The sequence below is a fragment of the Cervus elaphus genome, chromosome 3 (assembly GCF_910594005.1).
Source record: "Cervus elaphus chromosome 3, mCerEla1.1, whole genome shotgun sequence".
Lineage (NCBI taxonomy): Eukaryota > Metazoa > Chordata > Mammalia > Artiodactyla > Cervidae > Cervus > Cervus elaphus.
The window spans coordinates 47988350-48010933 of record NC_057817.1 but is presented as its reverse complement, the minus strand read 5'-3'; the positions used below and the strand labels follow the sequence as shown (position 1 = coordinate 48010933).

At 41.2% G+C, this 22584-nt stretch overlaps 1 protein-coding gene across 2 annotated transcripts in view; it reads left to right on the top strand.

Annotated features, from left to right (window-relative positions):
* SRGAP1 (SLIT-ROBO Rho GTPase activating protein 1) overlaps positions 1-22584 on the top strand; it is a 295080-nt gene that overhangs the window by 131660 nt on the left and 140836 nt on the right. For both annotated transcript variants that reach the window (XM_043888221.1, XM_043888212.1), the window contains exons 2-3: positions 10119-10314; positions 17433-17595. In XM_043888221.1, coding sequence (XP_043744156.1) covers positions 10119-10314; positions 17433-17595 — 359 coding nt within the window. The remainder of the gene's footprint in view (positions 1-10118; positions 10315-17432; positions 17596-22584) is intronic.

Here is a 22584-nt window from a genome sequence, read left to right as displayed (position 1 = left end):
CTTTGGACAAAATACTTAATCTCTTGCTTCGATTTCCTCGTGTATGGAATGGAAGCATTACATAATGGGATTGCTGTGAGAATTAAATGAGCTAAACTACATCAAGTATTTATCACAGGATCTGGAACATAGTAAGAATTCAGTAAATAGTCTCCTGTTCAATGTAAATGGTAAATTGCTTGGGAAGTTAAACTGTGTTCTAGTAGATGCTTTAAAATTGTAATTACTGCTTGGGAAATAGCCTTCATTTAAAAAGCCTCAATTTGTAATTAATTCTGTACAAAAGATTTAAAGTAGTTAAAAGCTTTTCATTCTTCAAACTTATTTAGAGAAAAACATATGTGGAACATGTTTATGCCATGAGACTTCATGTTGAATTATTTCAGCAAAGAAAGTCACCATTTAAAGAATGCCTTGAACTTTTGTCAGTGACACAGCCATTCCAAAATGTAAATCTTTGGGCTCTACAGATCAGTGATTTCCATACACTGTTTTTTTCTGGTAGTAAAAATCAATCTACTAGTATGGTCTTAAATGTCTTTGCTTAATTATGGGGAAGTTAATGAAGTTCTGCCTCTTGTGCATTCTAAATAAAAGCACTAAATTGAATCATTCAGATCTGTACTTCCTTAAACTAGCCTTTCCAACAATGTAGTTAAACTGCAATAATTGATCACCTGGATTTATTGGCTTTCATCCTGGCTAACTTTCATCTGAAAAAAAAAAAAGTAAGTGCAAATTTGGTTTCTATACTTTACATTAAAATGTTATCTGGGCCAGAATATAATATTTGGCTGTCAAAAATTATGAAAACTTTTGTAGTGAGCTTACTCTGAGATAATACTGAGGTAAATATCATTTCAAATGAAGATATTATTATGAGAACTTAGAAAAACAAACACAGTCTCCAAGGGTAGGAAATGTTGGGATACTGACTTGACTTTCATATCCATGCAGTGAGGATTAACTGTGCTGAGAGGACACTTTCTTATTTTATTTCTAAAGGATTCATCATAACTCTGCTCCCCCCCAGATATGCACATTATCTCTTGGTGCACTAGGATGAAGCCATGCTTTGAGCTTAGAATGGAAGCAACCCAGCTTCCTATATGTCTGTGCTGTTTGTTTTGCTTAAGTAGTTGGTAATTTCATGAGTCAGAAGTAGAAAAAGACTTTGTTGTTCTTGGTCAGTTGTCCCGTTGTGCTCAGCTCTGGGCAGCCCCGTGGCCTGCAGCACTCCAGGCTTCCCTGTCCTTCACCATCTCCTGGAGCGTGCTCAAACTCATGACCACTGACTCAGTGATGCCACCCAACCATCTCGTCCTCTGTCATCCCCTTCTCCACCTGCCTTCAATCTTTGCTAGCATCAGGGTCTTTTCCTGATGCTAGAAATAGACTTTAGGGAGTTATATTTTCCGTGAAGCAGTAACCTGAAAGATTCTATTTGGTCCAACCACCCTAAGCTTCCTTCTTCAGAACGTTACTCTTCTGGGCCAGGGTATCAAGAATTATTATTTTTAGTTTACTTATTTAAGGAACTACTTTTCATTCTGCCAAATTTGCAGAGCCTTCCATATGTTACATATCCTTTAAAGTCAGTGTGGGGCCACCCCCTGAAGCTGTCACTACTGACTCCAGTTGCCTGTAGTCTTTTCTGAAAGTCCTTTAGTGTGAGTAATTGACACCATCAAATCTAGAACTTACATTTTTTCTTTTCTCAGTCCACATTACATGATAGTTGGCCATTACAGTGTTTGACATGATGAAGAAGTCTTTGTATATCTCATCTCATTGAAGCCTTCCATTGCCTTTGGGAGGGGAATATGATAGTTATGATTAGTGATCGTTTTGCAGTTGAGGAAACATAAGTTCCACAGAGATGATTACTATTCCAAGGTCATATTTCTGTAACTGGAACCAGTGTCCTGATTGATACTCTGTATTCTACTCTGTATTCTAGCCCATATTTGCCTTGTGTATAAATCTTAGCTTCCGATCAAGTTAGCCAACTCTTCAAAGACTTTTTCTGATTCCACTTATGGAACTTTTCAGATTCCACTTATCAGAAACTTCATCACTAGAGAATTGTCTTAAAGATGAGCTACATTTCCAATTTTAAATGTTCTTTAACAGTCATGTTAAAAAAAAAAAGAACAGGTGACATTAATTTTAATATCTTTTTATAACCCAGTATGTCTAAAATGTTTAATTCTAGCATTAATATAAAAATATTAATAAGATGCTTATATGTTCTTTTTTCTCCCCACACACTAGCATTTTGAAATCCTCTGTGTATTTTACACTTGGAACACATCTCAGTTTGAAACAACGAAGTTTCAAGGGCTCGGTGTAACACACGGATGCCTGGGACAGCACAGCTCTAAAGCTTTTTCTCCAGTGTGGCTGGCAATCAGCTTCTCCTCTCTGATAACAGATGACAGGGAAATACTCATTACTTCCACACCAGATGACGGAAATGGGTGATTCATAACTAATTAAAATAATAAGCTTAGGCACAGAAAAATGTGGACACCATTCATTCTTGTGAGGGTTTTTGTCAGTGGTGGTGGTTTGTTTTGCCCGATAATTCATAATTCAAACAAAGACCCCTATTCGAACCCTGGGTCAGGAAGATCCTCTGGAAGAGGGCATGGCAACCCACTCCAGTATTCTTGCCTAGAGAATCTCATTGACAGAGGAGCCTGGCGGGCTGCAGTGATACAGAATTACGGGCTTCCCGGGCAGCACTAGTGGTAAAGAACCCAGCTGCCAATGCAGGAGACGTAAGAGACACGGATTCAATCCCTGGGTTGGGAAGATCCCCTGGAGGAGGGCATGGCAACCCACTCCAGTATTCTTGCCTGAGAATCCCATGGACATGGGAGCCTGGCGGGCCACAGTCCATGGGGTCGCCAAGAGTGGGACACAACTCAGCGCCTGAGCACACGTGCACACACACACCCACGTAGCTTACAAAGGAAGCTACTTCATCAATAGTTTGAAAATATTTCAATAGTGTGAAAACATTTCATACTTATCAGATAGTTAGCCTTCCGTTTCATGTATTCATTTATGTGTGCTATTTTCCGAAATGCAAATCGGACTGTGTGTTTTCCTTGTTCAGAATAGTTCAGTTCCTCCCCACTGGTGTTTCCTAAGGTTGCCCAGTGATAAGATTTCAGCCTGGGGACTTGGATAGCCTCTGTTCCTGGTCCTGTCAGACCAAAAGAATCACATAGGTATTTTTAGTAAGCTCGCCTGGTGGCTGTTAACGGCAGGCCAGTTGGGAAAAGTGGCCTAAAAGATAAAATTTTACTCCTCAGCCTACCATGTGTGGTCCTTTCTGACCTGGCCTGTGCCTAGGGCTGTTCCCAAGTAGCCTTAGACTGTAGCACAGAGAAGTACTTGGCCAGCATCTCTTCGCGCCTGCGCTTCAGCTTCCCTCAGCCTGGGATGCCCTTCCCCGCTGTGCCTGCCAGCCCACTGCCGAGTCAGCCTCAGGCCCACCAACCTCCTCAGTGCTTGCCTGGTTGCCGGGGCGCACACGCGTCCCCCCAACACTTTGCATTGCTCCTTGATATTGGTGACTCAAAGCCCTGGAGGTCACTCACTCTCACCATCTGCTGGCCTTGGCTGGCGCCTCGCTGAGAATGGGGCTTGGCCTTTCCAGTCTGTTAGAGCCCCTAGAAGGGAATCTGGCACACGATAATAGTCAATAAATATTTTTCTCGTGAAAGCCTGATGATACCAGTAATAATAACATCCCCATCTGTTTCATAGTGATTTGCAGATTGCCGCATGCTTTTCACTTGCATCATCTCATCTAAGTCTCACCACAGTCTCGTGAGGTGGAACTCTTATTTTTCAAGATGTGAAGCAGCTTGCCCCATGTCACGTGACTTGTAATAAGTGACGCTGTAACACCAGCACAAACCCATATGGTGCAGCGTGCAAAAGATGCTTAAATCTTGGGTTCAGATTTCTAGTGAGGAAATGGCCTTTGCTTATTCAGTCTGTTTACACACACACAAAAATAAAGTTCACATGGATCTTTGGCTCCAAATTTCTAGCTTTTTTAGTCTTTTCAGCATTATTGCATGAGGTTGTACATGGTGTTCAGCTAAGCAGTAGCTGCTAGGTTGTATACACATTCACATGACTATGTGAAAAATTAAAGGAACCAGTTAGAACCTCCTTGGGTTCTTCTCTTTCAAGACATTCCAGGGGTTCTCATCTGTCATTTGGGAAAGTTCCTTATATCCTTTGGGTAAAGGTACTGATAAATCAACACACAATATATATTGTTGATATCATAAGGAAGATCTGACCAAACAACGCTATGAAATAATTGAGATGGTTTGTGATGCTTTATTTTTTTTATTTTTTATTTTTGGTTTGTGATGCTTTAGAAGTGTTACGGTGTTTTTATTTTTTGCTGTATGTTCACAAGTTTCACACCCAGTCTATCAATTTTATGTCCTAGTCCTAATCAGTCGGTAACATATTAGCAAAACAGCCCAGTCTGGCCTCAGTCTTTCCATGAAATATGCATCATACTTTGTGGTCTCACACAAATTTATTTTAAGGGTTAGGACTTCCCTTTATCAGGGCAATAGCAAGACATGCCTCTGTTTCCTCCTTTCCTAGGCAGTTCCATTTTATTTGGTAAGTGTTAGTCAGCAGATTTTTATAGCTTAGAGAGGAACTATTTCAACTTTTTTTTTTTTTTTTTTTACCAAATTGAGTAGTTTGAAAGCATTATCTTTTTGTGTATTATTCTTATTGGCCTACTGATGTTGATTCATTCTGTGGTTATGTGCTGGTAGAACAGAAATGAACTAACAGTCATTTAAAAAAAAAAAAGTAAATTTTAGCTCTGTTAAAATGGCCATTATTAGTATTTAGTAGGTCGTGCCCTAGATTTAAATAATGGCTGCTTGGAGACTCTGAGGTGGCATTTTTCTGCCTGAAAGAGTTTGTACTGTTTTATGCAGCTGTCTGGGAGTCATGGTGATAAAGCTGTCAATGTTCTGTTAGGTTAATTTTTTCGATACCATTCTGGATCACAGATAGATTGAGATGAAGTGAAAATACTGAAGCAAGGGTCATTTGATGAAGACACCGTTTTGAAGTGTTTGCCCCATGGTGTCTAATTTGGTAAACCACTAAAAAGCCCTGGGTGTGGAAACAGCAGGGGTCATTTTCTTGTTACCGCTGGCATCATTTTCAGAAATGTCTCAACCAAAATTTCATGGAATTGTGATATGGCAGTCTACCTTTTCTAATGTAACAGCTATATTGAGCTCTGTCTTATTTCATTCAGTATACCCATGTAGAGCGTACAAATGCTTCTTAGTGTATTCAGTGTTTTGTAACTGTCACTACAGTCACTTTTACAACATTTTCATCACCGCCCCCCCCAAAAAAAAATCCCACACCCCTTAGCCATCACTTCCCATTTCCTCCAGCACCTCCAGCTCGCTAGTCAACGATGAATCTGCCTTCTGTTTCTATGGATTAATCTCTTTTGGACATTTCACATTTATGTAATCACACTTTCCATGAGTGACTAGTTTTGTTCACTGAGCTTATATTTTCAGTATAAGCATGCATCTTTACTTCATTCCTGTTTATGAATGAATAACACCCCAATTTGCAGCCATACCTCATTTTGTGTTCCCGTTCCATTGAAGGACATTTAGGTTATTTCCACATTTCAGCTGTAATGAGTCACACTGCCATAGCCATTTGTCTATACATTTTTGTGTGGAAATATGTTTTCTCTTGGGTGTATACGTAGGAGTAGATTTTCTCAGTCTATGTCAAACTTTGAGGAACTGCCAGATTTGTTCCAAAATGGCTGTACAATTTTACATTTCTACTAGCAGTGTGTGAGGGTTCCAACTTCTCCAACCCCCCACCAGCACTTGTGGAATCTTTGATGATCGCCATCTTAGTGAGTGTGAAGTGATATCTCATTGATTTGCATCTTCCTGATGGCGATTGACTTTGAATCATCTTTCATGTGCTGTTAGCCATTTGTATATCCTCTTTTGGGAAATGTCTATTGAGATCTGTTGCCCATTTTAAAATTGGATTATTTCTGTTTTTATTATTGAGTTCTAAGCGTTACTATATATTCTAGATACAAGTTAGCTATTTGGTGGTGGTGTAGTCACTAGTGTGTGACTTTGTGACCCATTGGATTGTAGCCCGTCAGACTCTTCTGTCCATGGGATTTCCCAGGCAAGAATATTGGAGTGGCGTTGCCATTTGCTTCTCCAGGGGCGTCTTCCTGACCCAAGGATCAAATTTGGGTCTCCTGCATTACAAGTGGTCTCCTGCGTTGCAGGTGGATTCTTTACCACTGAGCCACCAGGAAAGCCCTTTCTTGAGTATATGATTTGCAGACCTTTTCTCCCATTCTCTGTAGTTACAGCTGTCTGTCTGAAAACCTTCTTCTTCTTCAGGGTGTGACATCTTCTAGGCTCTTTTCCCATCTGAGTCAGCTCCTCTTTGCATGCCTTTATTATGAGCACTGAGCATGGTATATTGATACTATCATTTTAGGATTTCCTTCCCTACCCAGAGAAGCTGCGTCAAACACGTTTTTGTAATTTCGGTGCCTAGGACCCTGCCTTACACAAAATAGGAGCTCAGTAACAGCTCGGTCAACTATGATAAATTAACATGAAGCTTGGACCTGAGGGGGAAAACATCCAGTCAGTACTAATTCAAGAAAGCTAATAGCCACTTGTGGTCTCATTACAGGATTGGTACAGTGTAGGGCTTCCCTGGTAGCTCAGATAGCAAAGAATCTGCCTGCAACACAGGAGAGCCGGGGTTTGATCCCTGGGTCAGAAAGATGCCCTGGAGAAGGGAATGGCTACCCACTCCAGTGTTCTTGCCTGGAGAATTCCACGGACAGAGGAGCCTGGCAGGCTACAGTCCATGGGGTTGCAGAGAGTCAGACTCGGCTGAGCGACTAATACTTCACTTCAGGGCCCAGTGCTCCACAGGCTTCTTTGATCTGTTCTAAGCAGTGAACCAAGATTAATATGACCAGCATTTGTTTTATTCATTGGTTTAAAAATCTTTAATATATGGTGCTGTAATCAGTGAGCACCATATCTGATAAGGTCACGTTAAGAGAGGCACAGCGCATATGCAGGAGGGTGACTTGCCGAATTATGCTGCTTAACACCTCTGACCTGATGGGCCGCATCCAAAGGTTTTCCATTCCTAACTGGAGAGTTCTTATGTTAGTACTTACATCATGATTTTTTTCCCTTGTGACCTTTTCCTCATTTGTCAAACTTTTCTAAATTAAAAGTAATCAGTCATGTTCTTCTTCTCTAATTTTTGGCACATACTTTTTCTCTAGTTTCTGTCCTTCCAGTTTTTTGCTCTTGAAAATGTTGCCAGTGTACTATATTGACCAGAAAATGACAGATAAGGTGAAGAAACAGTTACTCCCTGCAAAATGAGGTTGGGATTTTAACTGTTTAAAATAGGATCGTCCTTCTCAAAACTCCCTAACTCTTGATTCTAAACCCTGAAGGAAACAAACAAGAGAAAAATCTAAGAATGAGATCCAAGAAGGAAGCCCATATAATTTTGTGTGCTTCTGGTGAGATTCGTACTCTCACCTACTTTTATTTCTTTTTTGGCACCAGGACAGCTTTAAAAAACAAAACAGAACTAGTTGACAGCTTAAGATGATTGATTTTTTTTTTTTTGAGCTAGCTCAGCAAGATGAGCTAAAATTACTTCATCATAAAAGACTTGCTAGGATTCTTGAATGAGAAATACCCCCTCCCTTGATTTTTTTTCTTTATGAAATAAAACTAGGTCTGTATTTGTGGAGGAAGGAGTTTAGCAGCCATGGTGATTATAATACTGTATTGAAAAACACTTTTCTTTGATTGACTAAAATTCAGCTGCTGTTTGTAGTAGTTAAAAACCTGTAATCTGTCTTCATTTTGGTGTTCACCACGCTTCTGTGAGATGAATAATAGGGTCCCCCAATCTCCAAGTGGAGAAACCAAGAGAGGACACTTGAGAAATGCTTTCCTATCTTCTCCCAGGACTCCTCCAAAACCGGGCTGCTGGGACATGACCTAATTGAGAGCTGAGACCTTGTTTCATAGTTACTGTATCTTTTTTGCCAGGATATAGGATCATAGTTACTGTATCTTCTTTGCCAGGATATCAGCCTGGCACACTCTTAAAACATGTTGCATGGGTGAAAGTCAGGCAGAAGCATTCTATTAAGATTAATTTGATGGACAGACCTGGGTTAGAGCTCCTGAGGGTGCTACTTACTAGCTGAAGTCTCTAGATGAAGGATGTTATCTCATTAAACCTCAGTTTCTTCTTTGCAAAATGAGGATAATATTAGTACCTACTTCAGTAGAGTGTAGAACAGTAAGGATTCAATTGTTATTAGCTATTATTAAGTTGAGTAAATTTCCTGATTCCTCATTCAGAATTGGATTACCCTGCTGTTAATGACCCTGATTACACATGGTCAAGTATGTGCGTTTGCATTGTCAGCTCAGTTACTGAAGAATAGGATGCAGTTGAGGAGGTGTTATTTGGACATTGATTGCTACTAAATCCACTGAATTAGATTCAGCCCTCACTTTTAGGGAATATGCACTGACACTGGGAAAGATGAAATAAAGAAGTTTTCCAGTATGAATATTCTTGTCTTTGGAGGTTAGCCCTGAGTCTCAGAACAAAAACAAGTCAGTAGTTATTAGTTACTGTATCTCCTTTTCCAAAACACACATGGTTCATTGTTACAGTCATTTGCAGATAGTTTTGTATGACACACTTTTGCTCTTGTGTTTCTACTAAATCACTAAATGACTAACGTTCGTGTTCCTAATATTTGTCAAAGGATTCTCTTCAGGATTATATATGTGGTAAAGCTTAGTTAGTTGGGACAATGTGGAAAATGTGAAAAGCCAAGTGAAGAGTCTTGATCTTGTGATCAAAATAATAAAGCAGAATCCAGGGATTACCCCATAATGAGTGGATTATTTGGATATAGAAAGAAATTATTTTTAGGCGTGGCATTACTATAAACCCTACAGCTCTGTGTTTTACAAACTAGAAATTTATGCACTAAATAAAAATTACCAGATGTCAGTGTTTGTATGTGCCAGCTGGCAAAGTTGAGAAGGTTCAGAATTCTGGAAGAAATGGTGCTCACTTCTTTGCCATTTAAACTCAAAAAAGATAGTTGAGGTGAAACGCTGTTTAAAAAACTACAATGTCCTCAGCTACCCAAAGATGTCATATGTTACAAATTGTTATCTGAAAGCCTTTAATTTTTTCCCCCTCATGACTCCATGCATGTTTGTGGTGTTGCAAATGTAATCCATGTTTCTAATCTATTACTTTCTTTACTGAGGCTTAGCTCATTCTTTTAAAGGGTCAGCAGATATCTTTTTTTTTAAACTTTTTATTTTTTATTGGGATATAGATGATTAACGGGCTTCCGCAGTGACTCAGACTGTAAGGAATCCGCCTGCAATGCAGGAGACCTGAGTTCAATCCCAGTGTTGGGAAGATCCCCTGGAGGAGGGCATGACAACCCACTCCAGTATTCTTGCCTGAGAAATCCCATGGACAGAGGAGCCTGGCAGGCACAGTCCCTAGGGTTACAAAGAGTCAGACAGGGCTGAGCGACTAAGCACTTAGCCGATCAACAGTGTTGTGATATTTTAAGGCAAACAACAAAGGGACTCAACCAATCATATACGTATATCCATCCTCCAACTCCCCTCCCATCCTGGCTGCCATATAATATTGAGCAGAGTTCCATGCGCTCTACAGTAGGTCCTTGTTGCTTATCCATTTTAAATATAGCTGTGTATACAAGTCCATCACAAACTCCCTATCCCTTCCCCTGATCTTTCCCCCCTGGCAACCATAATTTCGTAAGCAGATATCTTTATTTAAAGACCCAGCCTGAAGACAGCAGCCTCGTAAAGGTCCGGTGCAGAGCTAAATGTATGATAGGATTCAGTATTTTTATCTTGCACATACCAGAACACTTCAGTTATTTTCATGAAATCATCAAATGGGTTCTCTTCTTCTCTCCTTAGAAATTCGAGCTCAACTGGTAGAACAACAGAAATGCCTGGAGCAGCAGACAGAGATGAGAGTTCAGCTTCTGCAGGACCTGCAAGATTTCTTCCGGAAAAAAGCTGAAATTGAGACAGATTATTCTCGGAACCTCGAAAAGTTAGCAGAAAGATTCATGGCCAAAACAAGAAGCACTAAGGATCATCAACAGTACAAGTAAGAGAGACTTGACTCAAATTCATCTTTCCAAGAGAATATCCTGTCTTCTATACAGTCCATGGAATTCTCTAGGCCAGAATACTGGAGTGGGTAGCCTTTCCCTTCTCCAGGGGATCTTCCCAACCCAGGGATTGAACCCAGGTCTCCCGCATTGCAGGTAGATTCTTTACCAGCTGAGCCACAAGGGAAGCCCTTTATTGGTTTTAGAATTTTCCATTTTTTGTCTGAAACGTTGTTGATTGATATATCCCCCTAGATAAAAGCAAACCTTCTGCATTTGTAATTTATGAGCATAAGTGTATTACATATTAAACTAATAGTATTCTCTTGACATGTTTCTCTTTCCAGTAAACACACTAGGAGTTGATGTCTGACACAGGTAGATATTTGGTTTCGTTTGTTTTTGTGATTCAAGTCAATTTTTTTCTAATTGGAGTATAAATGCTTTACAATGTTGTGACAGTTTTTTCTATACAGCAAAATGAATCAGCCACCGATATACATATAGCCCCTCTTCTTTGGATTTCCTTCCCCTTTAGGTCACCAGAGAGCACTTAGAGTTCCCTGTGCTATACAGTAGGTTCTTGTTAGATATCTGTTTTATACATAGCATCAATAGTGTATATATGCCAATCCCAACCTCCCAATCCATCCCACACCCTCTTTCCCCTTGGTATCCATATGTTTGTTCCCTACATCTGTGACTGTAATTCTGCTTTGCGAATAAGTTCATCTGTACCATTTGTCTAGATTCCACATATATGTGTTAATGTATGACATTTGTTCTTTCTCTTCCTGACTTCACTCTAACACTGGCAGATAGATATTTGGATAGGCAAATTTTAAATAGCTGATTCTTCATGCAGAGAGCTCAGGAATTTTGTAGTGATCTTACATGAAAATAACCAATGAGGGTTGCTTAAATTTACATTCTCCTACCCCATCCCAGTATTATTTGTGGTCCTTGCAGTAGAGACTGACTTAAAAGAAGGGCCTTTGATAAAATGCTGATGATCTAGCTTAATTAATTGACAGTTGACCCTTGAACAACCATAAGGGTTAAGTTGCCAACCCCCTGCGCAGTCCAAAGTCAGTTTACTGTTATCTCTGCCTCAAAAACAAAGAAATTGGGAAATGACTCGCCCAAAGGCAGGAAGCTGAACAGTTATGGATAGATTCAGGGCTCAGACCCAAGTTCTACATATTGTGATCTCTCGTTGAACAGAAACTGTTCCCTGTACCCAGTTAATTTAAAGATGATGTAAAATGAAAATACAGCTATTACATTTATTGAAAAAAATCTGCGTGTAAGTAGACTTGCACAGTTCAAACCCGAGTTGTTCAGGGGTCAGTTGTACTTCATTTGTTTAAACAAAATACATGCAGGGTTTTCTGATAATGGGATTTACTTTAGAATTTAAATCCTGGAGACAAGTCGGCAAACAACTCCAACAGAGTATACAGGTGGTCTGAAAGATGTCAGTGCGAGCTACCAGGGAGACCAGATGGTAATCCATTCTGTAGCGGAGTTGGAGTCGGGAAGGGCCAGGCAAGGTCCTGGAAGAAATGATACATAAGTGAAGACCTGAAGGACTTGTTAGCCAGGTAAGGGCCCAGAGCAGGACATTCAAGCAAAGGGAACATCGTGCATAAGGGGCCAGAGGAAAGGGGGGCAGGGCAGCTTTGCAGGGCAGGAAGTAATCCAGTGGGAGCGAGGAATGAGGTAGTGAGCCACGTGACTCCCCATGTACGTTGTGCCTGACCACAGAGGCCTGTAGCCCACACCAGGAAGTCTGGACTTTATCCTCCGGGCTTGAGAAGCCTTTGTAGAGGCTTTAAAATGACCAGCATCTTGAAGGATGACCTGCATCTTGAAATGAAAACTGTAGATAGGATTGTGGGCTGGAGGAGGACGTGGTCATAGTCTGGAGGGAGACCAGGCAGAAGGCCTTCACCATGTTGGCATGAACTAGCCACACTGCAGGTAGAAATAGAATCGTTTAGGAGATGTTAAAAAGGCAGCCCAGTCTTTCATTTCTGGGAAAACAACTAGATAATATGAGAAATATTTCTGCTACAAAACTCTCTGGAAATGCTGACAAAAGTATAATAGACATCATTGTAAATCTATAACTGAACTCACAGGAAAGTAGGGGAAATTTCCAGTGGCCCAGAAAGAAAAAGGGAACTGAAAACTTGAGTGGTGATTGTATCCCACGTGGGACACAAGAGGAGGCCTGTGCAAGGTAGGGAACTGGACATGAGGACTTGCTCATCACCATCCTATAGCACAGCATCCCAGCCCAAAGTCAGAGGCAGCAGAACTGCTGTCTCAGTGAAATAGTAGAGCAGAACATTACATGGATGAGGCAAATGGATAGTTAGGGAGTCTGGGATGGACATGTACACACTGCCATACTTAAACTGGATAACCAGTAAGGACCTATTGTAGAGCAGAGGGAACTCTGCCCAGTTTTATGTGGCAGTCTGGATGGGAGGGGAGTTTGAGGGAGAATGGATACATGTATTTCTATGTCCCTTTGCTGTTCACTTGAAACTGTCATAACATTGTTAATTGGCTATACCTCAAGAAAAAAAATTTTTAAATTTTATTTATTTAACAAAAAATTTTTTTAAAAAAAAGAAAATCACTCACACCCACTTCCACACTCCCCACCACCCCACCCCGACACACACACGGGACAATAAGGAAGCCCAAATGCTCCTGGGCTCCAAATGGTAGGAGGTTGCAGAAAAGCACCTATCAGTCTTCACCATTGGCTTTGCAGTTTTATTTTATACCCTTCTGTGGCCTTGGATCCTACATAAAAAGTAGGATAGCTTTTTTTAAAAAAAAAAAAAAAAAAAAAAACCTCCATGCTGTTTTTCACAGTGGCTACACCAATTTATATTCCCGCTGACCTTGTGGGAGTGTTCCCTCTTCTCCACATTCAAATATTTGCTATTTGTGTTCTTGACGATGGCCATCATGGCAAGTGTGAGGTGATATATTTCATTGCGGTTTTGATTTGCATTTCCCTGAATGCTGTTGAGCACCTTTCCATGTGACTGTTCGCCATCTGTGTGTCTTCTTTGGCATTTCTGCTCTTGGGTATATATCCAAAAAAAACAAAAACACTAATTTGAAAAGATACATGCATCCCAATTATTTACAACTGCCAAGGAATGAAAACAACCTATGTCCATGAATGGATAAAGCAGCTGTGTTATACACACACAATGGGATACTACTCGGTCATAAAAAAAAGAATGAAGTATTTCCATTTGTGACAACATGGATAGACTTAGAGGGTATTATGCTAAGTGAAATAAGTCAGACAGATGCTATATGATAAATGCCGACAAATACTGTATGATATCACTTATATGTGGAATCTAAAAAACACAACAAACTAGTGAAGATAATAAGGAAGAAGCAGATTCACACACATAGATGACAAATTAGTGGTTACCAGTGGGGAGAAGGACAACATGAGGATAGGAGATAAAAATGTACGAAGTATTATGTATTTTAAAACCTATAAAGATATATTGTATAACATGGAATATAGCCAATATTTTATAGTAACTACAAATGGAGTATAACCTTTTAAAATGGTGAATCACTAATATACACCTTTACACTGTAACTTACATAATATTGTAAGTGTATACCTGTAACTTACATAATATTGCACATCAACTCTATGTCAATAAAAAAACTTTTTAAATTCTTCTCATCATCAGAAAAAAAAAAGTAGGAACTTTTGCAGAAAAAAAAGAGAGTAGGGGTTCTTTTGCAGAAGAAAATGCAGCACTATTCTGGATAGGGAATACCTTTTTTAGTTTTTATTTTGGGCCCACTTTAACCTGTAGTGTTGGTCCAGCAGAGAAATAAATTTTGGTGATGGTTCCCAGGGTGAGCAGATGTCACATGTGCTTGACAGAGACTGGAGCCAGTACTAGATCTGCATTTATAGAAACTGTCCCTTTTTAAAAGTAATTGCAAATAAGAGGACAGCCCATTGGTTTATACAGTAAATATTTTTGAGTGTCTGCTTGTGTGTTCTGTACTTGGGAATCACTTGTGAACTGAAAACATGCATGGGCGTATGCACTTTAGTCTGATCCCTGGGTGCATCAGCTGCCACTTTTTCTTTCTCCTGGTTGGTTCACTAGTTTTCTTAAAAAGGTACGAGGCTTGGGATTTTCCTTAAGTTTATTATTGACTACGGGACTGCAGATAAGATAAGAAGTCTACAGAAAGGACAAACCAGGTTTGGGGGACAAAAGCCAAAGACAAGCTTTAAGAAAGAGTCAAACAGACCTGGCTTGAATACTAGCTCTGCTCTGTGACCTTGGTCAGTAGAGTCAGTATTTCTGAGCCTTGGTTTCCTAACTTGTAAAATGAGATTTTGTGACCATCAGATGAAACATGACAAATCCTTGATGTGACTGAGAGCTGACATCAAGTACACATTCGATATTCCTTCTCCTCACAAAACAAATGTTACATCTTTGGCATTGTTACTTTACCAGTCATTTAAGCTAGCCCGAGGAGTCTAGCTCTTAGTTTTGGGATGCTTGTCCTGTAGGATAATCCTTGGCCTGAATTGACTGCTGCATGGTGGAAATACCAAGGCTTGGATCAGCCTCCATGGACTCAAAGACTTTCTCCGAGACTAGTTTTGTTCTTGAACAAATCATTGTGCCTTGCTAAAGCTTAAGTTCCCTCGTTGACAGAGGGGATCTATCTAAATATCTCTGCCTTAAATTGTTGAATTAAGTAGTTAATGTGCATAGGTTTTAGACCAACTGCTGGATAAAAATCACTAACTTTATATAGTATAGTGTTAGTAGCCCAGCTGCGTTCGACTCTTTGCAACCCCATGGACTATAGCCCGCGAGGTTCCTCTGTCCATGGAATTCTCCAAGCAAGAATACTGGAGTGGGTAGCCATTCCCTTCTCTAGGGTATCTTCCCTACCCAGGGATTGAACTCAGGTCTCCTGCGCTGCAGGCAGATTCTTTACCATCTGAGCCATCAGGAAGATCCCAACTTTATATTGCACTTTCTATGAATCTAAGGCATTCTAGTAAACATTAAAATATATATATAAACTCAAAAATCCTCATAATCTTATAAAATCAGTACTGCTACTTTACCCACTTTATAAATGAAGCAACAGAGGCACAGAGAAGTTTAAGTAACTTGGCCAAGATCTCCTAGCTAGTATGTAATGATTTTGGAATTTGGAGTGGAGACAGTTTAGACCCATATTCCATGAACTTGACCTCTGTACTCGGTGAAAGTGAAAGTGAAGTCGCTCAGTCGTGTCCGACTCTTTGGGACCCCATGGACTGTAGCCTACTAGGCTCCTCCATCTATGGGATTTTCCAGGCAAGAATGCTGGAATGGGTTGCCATTTCCTTCTCCAGGGGATCTTCCCAACCCAGGGATTGATCCCGGGTCTCCCGCATTGTAGGCAGATGCTTTACCATCTGAGCCACCAGGGAAGTCCCAGTAGGTGCTCAGTAAATGGTAACTTAGCCACCACTGATGTTGTTGTCGATACTGTTATTACTTACTATTAGGACAATAAAAAATGTTTATTCAGTGAATGAAAAAACATGTATTTAATGCTGAACATGGGCAGGGCTGTGAGGATACAAAAAAAGTATGCCACATTCTCAAAGAATGTATGATTTACTTCAGCATAAAGAGTATATAGGTAAGTTAATGTAAGGTAGCATTTACCTTTTGGGCTGGGTGGTAGAGAATGTCAGTACAAAGAATTCAGTATTCTTTCTGCCATGGAACCACTGCCCCATGCCCAGTGGCTTTGGAGGGAAAAGAAGGTTCTCTGGGTTGGGGCGTAATTCTTATTACGCCAGCTAGGAGAATGGAAGTCTTCTCTTGTGGTTATAAGTGCTAGGACCCTAGATCAGGGGTTTCTACCCTTACACCCATTCCTACTTCCTCTTTCTTCTAAAGAGAGTTTTGACTTGATGCACTCTTAAATCCTGACTCTGAGGGACTTAAGGACTGAAAGACCTGGTTTAATCATTTCTTTTCTAATTTAGTTAATACTCAGAATCATAAATCATCATGACTAGTAGGAGGATAACATGTCTTAGAAAATTGAACTCGTGTCTCTAAGTTAGGATAAACATTCTGTGCCATTTTGCCATTTTAGAGTTAGTTTTGTTTTTGTTTTTTTTTTTTAATATAATTTTTTTTTTATTTTGGCCATGCCACACGTCATGTAGGATCTTAGTTCCCTGACCAGGGATCAAACCCACAATCCATGCTTTGGAAATACAGAGTCTTAACCACTGGACAGTCAGGGAAGTTCCAATAGTTAGATTTTTTAAGTAAAAAGCAAAAAACAAACATCATACATATATTTTTTAAAGCGGTAATGTCTCTGTTAGTCATTGCTTTTCTTTGGAGTTTTTTGGTAAGATTTTTTGCAAGTTGCCTTTTGTCGTTTATATTCGCTTTTCACTTTATTATCTAGAATAAAACAAGGAAATAGCTTAATGAGCTTTAAAAGGACATGTGACAAGTCATAAGCCAGTGAACCTCTTGGTTCTATTCACGAGCCTTGAAGCAATGCTATAAAGTTCTGTTTCCCAGGAACACTTTTTGAGAGGCTGGAGGTTAAGTATCAGGGGATTAGTAAATCATTCTCACATTTGTGTCCCATGAAAAGTATACCTAGCCAAATCTCTTCCAGCAGCACACTGGACATTCAAAGCAGGCTTTGTGTTCAGTGGCAAACCGCAGTCTGTGAGATGGTAGTCAGTAGATTTTTATGTAAACATAAACGGCTTTCTTCAATGAGGTGATTAAAGCTGAAGGCCTGCCTGAGCACTGTGAGTGCGTTCGGGTTCTTGGCCCTTGTCAGGAGTGTAGCTTTTGACTGGTGTTCTTGGTTCAAGTATTTTTTTCCAAGCCCAGGGCTGTCAAGTGTCTTGCTAAGAGCTACGCCCAGAGGAGAAGAAACAAGAGCCGCCCGTGTGTTGCGGCTCCTGGGTTTGCCGCAGTGACTTCCCTCAGCTGTTCGGAGCAGCTTTGAACCTGATGCTAATTCTCTTTTCTTCACTTCTTAGGAAAGACCAGAACTTGTTGTCTCCAGTGAACTGCTGGTATTTGCTCCTGAACCAAGTGAGGCGAGAAAGCAAAGACCACGCCACCTTGAGTGACATCTATCTGAACAATGTGATTATGCGGTTCATGCAGATAAGTGAGGATTCCACCAGGATGTTTAAAAAGGTATCTTCCATCTGTCCCCCCAGAGTGTGCTTCCCTATGCCCACTGAGCCCGTAACCAAGACTGGGGAGGATCTGGTGCCTTAAATCCTTAGTGGTATTCAGTAGAGATTAGGTTCAAAAAATAAATAAGCAAACAGATATCTTGGACTTCCTTGGTGGCTCAGACAGTAAAGAATCTGCCTGCAGTGCAGGAGACCTGGCTTCGATCCCTGGGTTGGGAAGATCCCCTGGAGGAGGGCATGGCAACCCACTCCAATATTCTTGCCTGGAGAATCCCATGGACAGAGGAGCCTGGCGGGCTACAGTCCATGGGGTCACAAAGGGCCAGACATGACTGAGCAACTAACATACACACATACACACAACAGATATTTTAAAGACACAGAATAAAAAGTTGAGCAGGCACAATTGTAGAGTTGTAAGGCACCGCATCTGTGACCTGAAGGATGTAAGCAGGATTTTGGAATGAGATGTACTTGCCAATTGCACCTCTGTCTTTAGGAACAGACTTCCTGAGGTTATATAAAAAACAGACCAGAGAGGAAAAACCTTAAGAACTGTGTTTTAGGCTCACACATGATCAGAGATTTGTGAAGAAGAAGATAACCAGATGTGGTGCTCTCTTGGGAAAACATTATCACGGTTTTTCTCACTCCCACCAGGCTAGCAATGGAGGCTGTGAGAGACTGACAAGAAAAAAAATTCCACGGGGCACGGAAATTCAGTCCCTTACATGCCAGAGAGGTTCCTCCTTCCCAAATCCACTTTAAAAAAAAAAAAAGGAGCTGGGTTTTTAAGACTTCTTATCATTGTTACCCGTCTCAGCCAACTCTCGGCAGTTGGTTGTTGTTGTTATTGTTTGGACATCTTTGTTGAGAGCAATAACACAGGACCATTTCCTGTGTAGAGAAGGCAGCTACTTGCCCAAGAAAACTGACTTTCGGTTTTTGTGTTTATAGGACAGTGGTTCTCTCCCACATCCTAAGCATCATACTTGGGGTGTTTGGTGTCTGTGCTAACATCTGTACCTCTATTCAGTAAGTCTTAGTTTCAGAAAGTGGGGGGAAAAGCACCTTGTAGATTAAAAGTATATTTATGTCTCAAAGGGACAGCGATATAGCACTGTGCAGGCCAGCTGGGAAACTTCTTAGTCATGTTTGATATCTCCTCATTAGATTTGATTCCCGACCTAGAACTGGAATTTAGCAAACTTGAAGTTGTCTTTTGCTCTGTTAAATAGAGGGAAGCACATTTCAAACAAAGGAGAAATTTTTTGAAATTTGGAAATAAGAGCCTATTAAGAAAACAGAGAAATATCTTGTGTATCTTAAAACAGAGGTTTTAAAAAAATAGTTTGGACTGACCCAGGAAAATGAAGTAATTTTCTGGGATGCCAGTCCTTTCTGCTAAGTCTTCACTTGGCTCAGCGGGCTCTTTGGATCTTATCGTCTATGAGTGGGAGATGGTGTCAGGTCTTGGAAAGGCTACTTCAGTAGAGAAAAACTAGTCCTCATGCTCAAGGAGGTCATAGTTTATCCAAATTTGTATGATGCTATATAATGCTTCCAAGTCACAGGGATGCTGGCAACCTTTCAGTCCGGGCCTCCGGGACCAGCAACTCAGCTGAGTTCATTTATTCATCCGTTCTACAAAGCATCTTTAAATGCCAGGCTGGGAAGCAGAGTTATAAGACATTCCTGCCTGCACAAAATCACTTAAAAAAATTAACAGTCACTACGATTAGGGAATATACAACCTGCTCTAGAAACTTGAAGGATGGAGATTTTAACCTTACTCTGTGTGTGTGCGTGCACGGGTGTGTGTGCTCAGTTGTGTCCTACTATTTGCGACCCCATGGAATATAGCCGGCCAGGCTCCTCCGTCCATGGAATTCTCCAGGCAAGAATACCAAAGTGGGTTGCCATTCCCTTCTCCAGGGAGTCTTCCCAACCCAGGGGCCGAACCCACATCTCTTGCATCTCCAGGATTGCAGGAGGATTCTTTACCACTGAGCCACCTGGGAATCCCTAACCTTCCTGAGGGGCCAGGAAATTCTTCACGGTGGAGGAAACCCCTGCAGACAAACCAGTAGGAGAAGGAGATGGTCATCAAGCAGATGAGGACAGTGAACTGTTCCAGGGAAAGCAGAAGCATGACATGTTCAGGAAGAGGAAAGAGTTTGGTGTGAGTTTAGTGAGAGATTGTATGGGAGTGAGATGTGTGAGGCTAGAAAGGATGTGCGTGCATGCTAAGACGCTTCTATCGCATGCTACTCTTTGTGACTGTATGGACCATAGCCCGCCAGGCTCCTGTCCATGGATTCTCCAGGCAAGACTACTGACGTGGGTTGCCCTGCCCTCCTCCAGGGGATCTTCCTGACCCAGGGATTGGATCTAGGTCTCTTATATCTTTCACGTTGGCAGGCGCGTTCTTTACCACCAGCTCCACTTTGCATGTCTTGCTAAGCTATAAGTCTTTGTGTTTTGTAAATCAAAGTCAAGGGCTTCTTAAAGTTGATGGAAACTCAGAGCTGAGAGTCAAATGGATTTGGGCTTGAATCCCAACTTTTGTGATCTTGGGAGATGATTCAAGAAAGTGCACTCCTCTATCTCCAGGAGTGGGGGGGGGACTGGCAGAGGGAAAGGGGAGCCAGTGGGTGCTCAGAGGTTGAGATGGCCCTTTGGAGTTTGTCACCAAGGAGGCCTTATGTTTCTTTTGCAGACGTTACGTCTGAGCTGCCCTTGGGGAGGGGCTAAGTAATCTTGGGGATGAGGCAGCTCTCACTGCTGGAGGGTGATTCCCAACAGAGATTCCAAGAGCGAGATCAGCTGTGAGTTTCATCAGCCAGCAGCCAGTATTCCCAGTAGCTGGGGGAATATAGCTCTTGAGAGAGGGCCTGAGGAATGTATGGTAAACACACACACACACACAATGCCTGCTTGTTTGCTGCCTAGAAGTCCTCTTCTTATCCAGATTTTCTGGGACTCATACTCCTTAGAAGCTGCCGTTTTATAGCAGACTCCTGGTTGCTTCAGCATATAGTAGAGTGAACAGTCTTCTCACTTCTATTGCCGATCAGCTGGAAAGTTAACCATCATTACAATGACAGGTATCATATTCTAGCTCCTCAAGCAAACCCAGCAGATGACGTGCCTCACCTTTCCATGTATATTCTTGCTTAAAAAATTAAGAACAAGAGAGGGAGAGACTGGAAAGTCTTGAGGAGCCAGATCAGCCCACTAGGACACATTTGTCATCTGCAAATGTAGGAAGGTAGGAAGCCAAGACCCATATCTCTCAAGTCTAGAGAACTTCATGTCCGTTTAGGTTAAAAACTAAAACTAGTATTTTCTGCTTTTTTTAAATTGCCAAGCCATCTCCTTCTCCAGCTCTTCTATTACTATGGTTCCAGAAGCATACTTTTTTGTCAGAATAGAAGGAAGTGATCAGAACCAGTCTGAAATAACCTTTAGAACTTCTCTGTGAAGTCCTTAGCATAATGCTTGTTCTTCTTTCAGGGGATTTTGCAACTTCCTCATTTTTCAAAAATAACCCCACATCTACATGGAGATGCAGATAGATGCTTAGTGCTTGACAGATGCCGCCTCTTACACGGTTGTATTGTTGGTCAGAATAACATAGTGATTCATTTCTAAGGCTCTAATGTCAGATATTTGGGGTATGAATGTGGATTTTATCTCTCTTGTTGTCTGCGTCGACCTGGAAGTGTTGGTAAACCTCTTAAGTCTCAAGTTTCAGTCTGTAAAGTACATATAGTCACTTATTTCAGATACTTGTATGGAAAAACTCATGACTTGTGCATGGAAAGCCACTTACCCCAGTGTCTGAATTTAATACTAATACAGTCTAACTAATTTTTAGCTGTTATCTTTGTTATTATCTTTATTGTAAACACTTATTCCCTACACCTACAATAGTTATGTAATATGAGCTTACACCAGACATTATCCTAAATGTGTCCTCTTTTTAAAGAGACTATGTAACACAACTGTGACGACCACTAAATGTGTCCTCTTTTTAAAGAGACTATGTAACACAACTGTGACGACCACGTCCAGATCATCACATGTGATTTGTGTATCACTTTTTATCAAGTTCCAAAACATATTTCTAAGCAGACTGAGAAAAGCTCCAATATCCTTGCTTGTAGCCAAAGTAAAATTTTGGTCCTTGCATTTCAACAGTTAATGGGAAGTTAGGGATAACCCAGTGAATACCTGTGTTGGAGAGCACCCCTGTGCCTCTCAAGTCCCCAACTGCTAGTTCACTTGGGCAGTCTTTTTTTTTTTTTTTTTTTAGTATTTGTTTATTTGGCTGCGTCAGGTCTTGGATCTTAGTCGTGGCAAACAGAAACTTTTGTTGCAGCATTCAGACCCTGGAGCGGTTGGTGGGGGGGAGCGGTTAGTTGGCTGTGGTGCTGGGGATTAGTTGCCCTGAAGCCTGACCAGTCCTCACGTCTTTCCTGAAGAACAAGGGGTGGTGAGGTGCCCCCTGTCCTATGCTCCAGCCCTGCCTCCTGGAGGGATGAGATTCTGCTGCCTTCTGTCCGTTACTCATGGCTGAAGAGTGGTCAGCATCTGGGTTGGTGCTGCAGCCAGGAAATATGCAGTTTGTATGCAACACTTAAAAATGTAATTAATGTCAGCAGTTCACCATGGTGATAGCAAAGACCACAGCTAACGTGCAGTCTCACTTTATTTATGCACTTTTTCACATGATCTTCTTTATCAACACTAAGAATGTTTAATAGAAGTGTGTAGTTTAGAAGGGAGCACCATAAAGTGGCAGCATTTGAGGACTTCCCTAGTGGCCCAGTGGGCTTCCCTCATAGCCCAGTCAGTAAAGAATCTGCCCGTAGTGCAGGAGACCCGGGTTCGATTCCCCGGGTGGGGATGATCCCTGGAGAAGGAAATGGCAACCCAGTTCAGTATTCTTGCCTGGAGAATCCCAAGGACAGAGGAGCCTGGG